This window comes from Gavialis gangeticus, unplaced genomic scaffold, assembly GCF_001723915.1.
Source record: "Gavialis gangeticus isolate Ggan-Ray unplaced genomic scaffold, GavGan_comp1, whole genome shotgun sequence".
Taxonomy (NCBI): domain Eukaryota; kingdom Metazoa; phylum Chordata; order Crocodylia; family Gavialidae; genus Gavialis; species Gavialis gangeticus.
In genome coordinates this window covers 121,406-122,122 of record NW_017728993.1, presented here as the reverse complement: position 1 = coordinate 122,122, position 717 = coordinate 121,406, and the positions used below count along the sequence as shown (strand labels likewise).

General features: G+C 68.5%; 1 protein-coding gene across 1 annotated transcript in view; it reads left to right on the top strand.

Annotated features, from left to right (window-relative positions):
- Positions 1 to 507: 507 nt before the first annotated feature.
- Positions 508 to 717, top strand: part of LHX8 (LIM homeobox 8) — a 20,903-nt gene continuing 20,693 nt past the window's right edge. The window contains exon 1 of the mRNA XM_019528385.1: positions 508 to 676. Within this exon, the coding sequence (XP_019383930.1) occupies positions 549 to 676 (128 nt within the window). The 5' untranslated portion in view covers positions 508 to 548. The remainder of the gene's footprint in view (positions 677 to 717) is intronic.

Here is a 717-nt window from a genome sequence, read left to right as displayed (position 1 = left end):
GAGCGGCTTTATCCCGGGGCCCGTCGGGGGGAGTACGTGGGAGCCGCGGGCCCGGGGCTCGGGCTCCGGCCGCCCTCTTTGTTCGGGCAGCCGGAGCCGTAACCTGAGTCCGTGTTCAGCCGGGGGGCGCGGGGGGGGGCGCTTGTTGTTTCAAGCGAGCTGTGTTTTTTCCAGGGCCGGGGCCGGAGAGGGCTGGCGGCGGCCCGCGCCCAGAGGCGGGCCCTGCGCGGGAGGTGAGGCCGTGCCGCCCGCGAGAGGCTGCGGGGTTTGTTGGGTTTTTTTTCTGCGCGAGGTTCCTCCCCCTTAAAACAAAACTTTTTTTTCCGAAGGGGCTGACACCAGTGGAGCCGCGACCGGAGCTCCCTGCGCAGCGCAGCGCCGCGCCGCGCGGGTCGCGCCACGTGCAGGCCCCGGGGGTCTCGGCGAGGGGCTTTTTTTTTTCACCCCCTTTTTTTTTTTTAACCTTTAAAAGAGGGAGGGAGGGAGGGAGGGCCGGACGGGGCGTCGCGCCTTGCGGAGCTGGTATGTGACAGAGGCCGGGCAGTGCCATGTATTGGAAGAGCGACCAGATGTTCGTGTGTAAACTGGAGGACAAGGACATCCCAGCGCTTGGCATTTCCGCCGAGAAGGTGAGCGGATGCGGTGCGCCCGGGGCCGCCGCCGGCTCGCGGGACTCGGGCTGCCGGGCAGCGCGGGGAGGGAAGGGAGGGGGCCGGC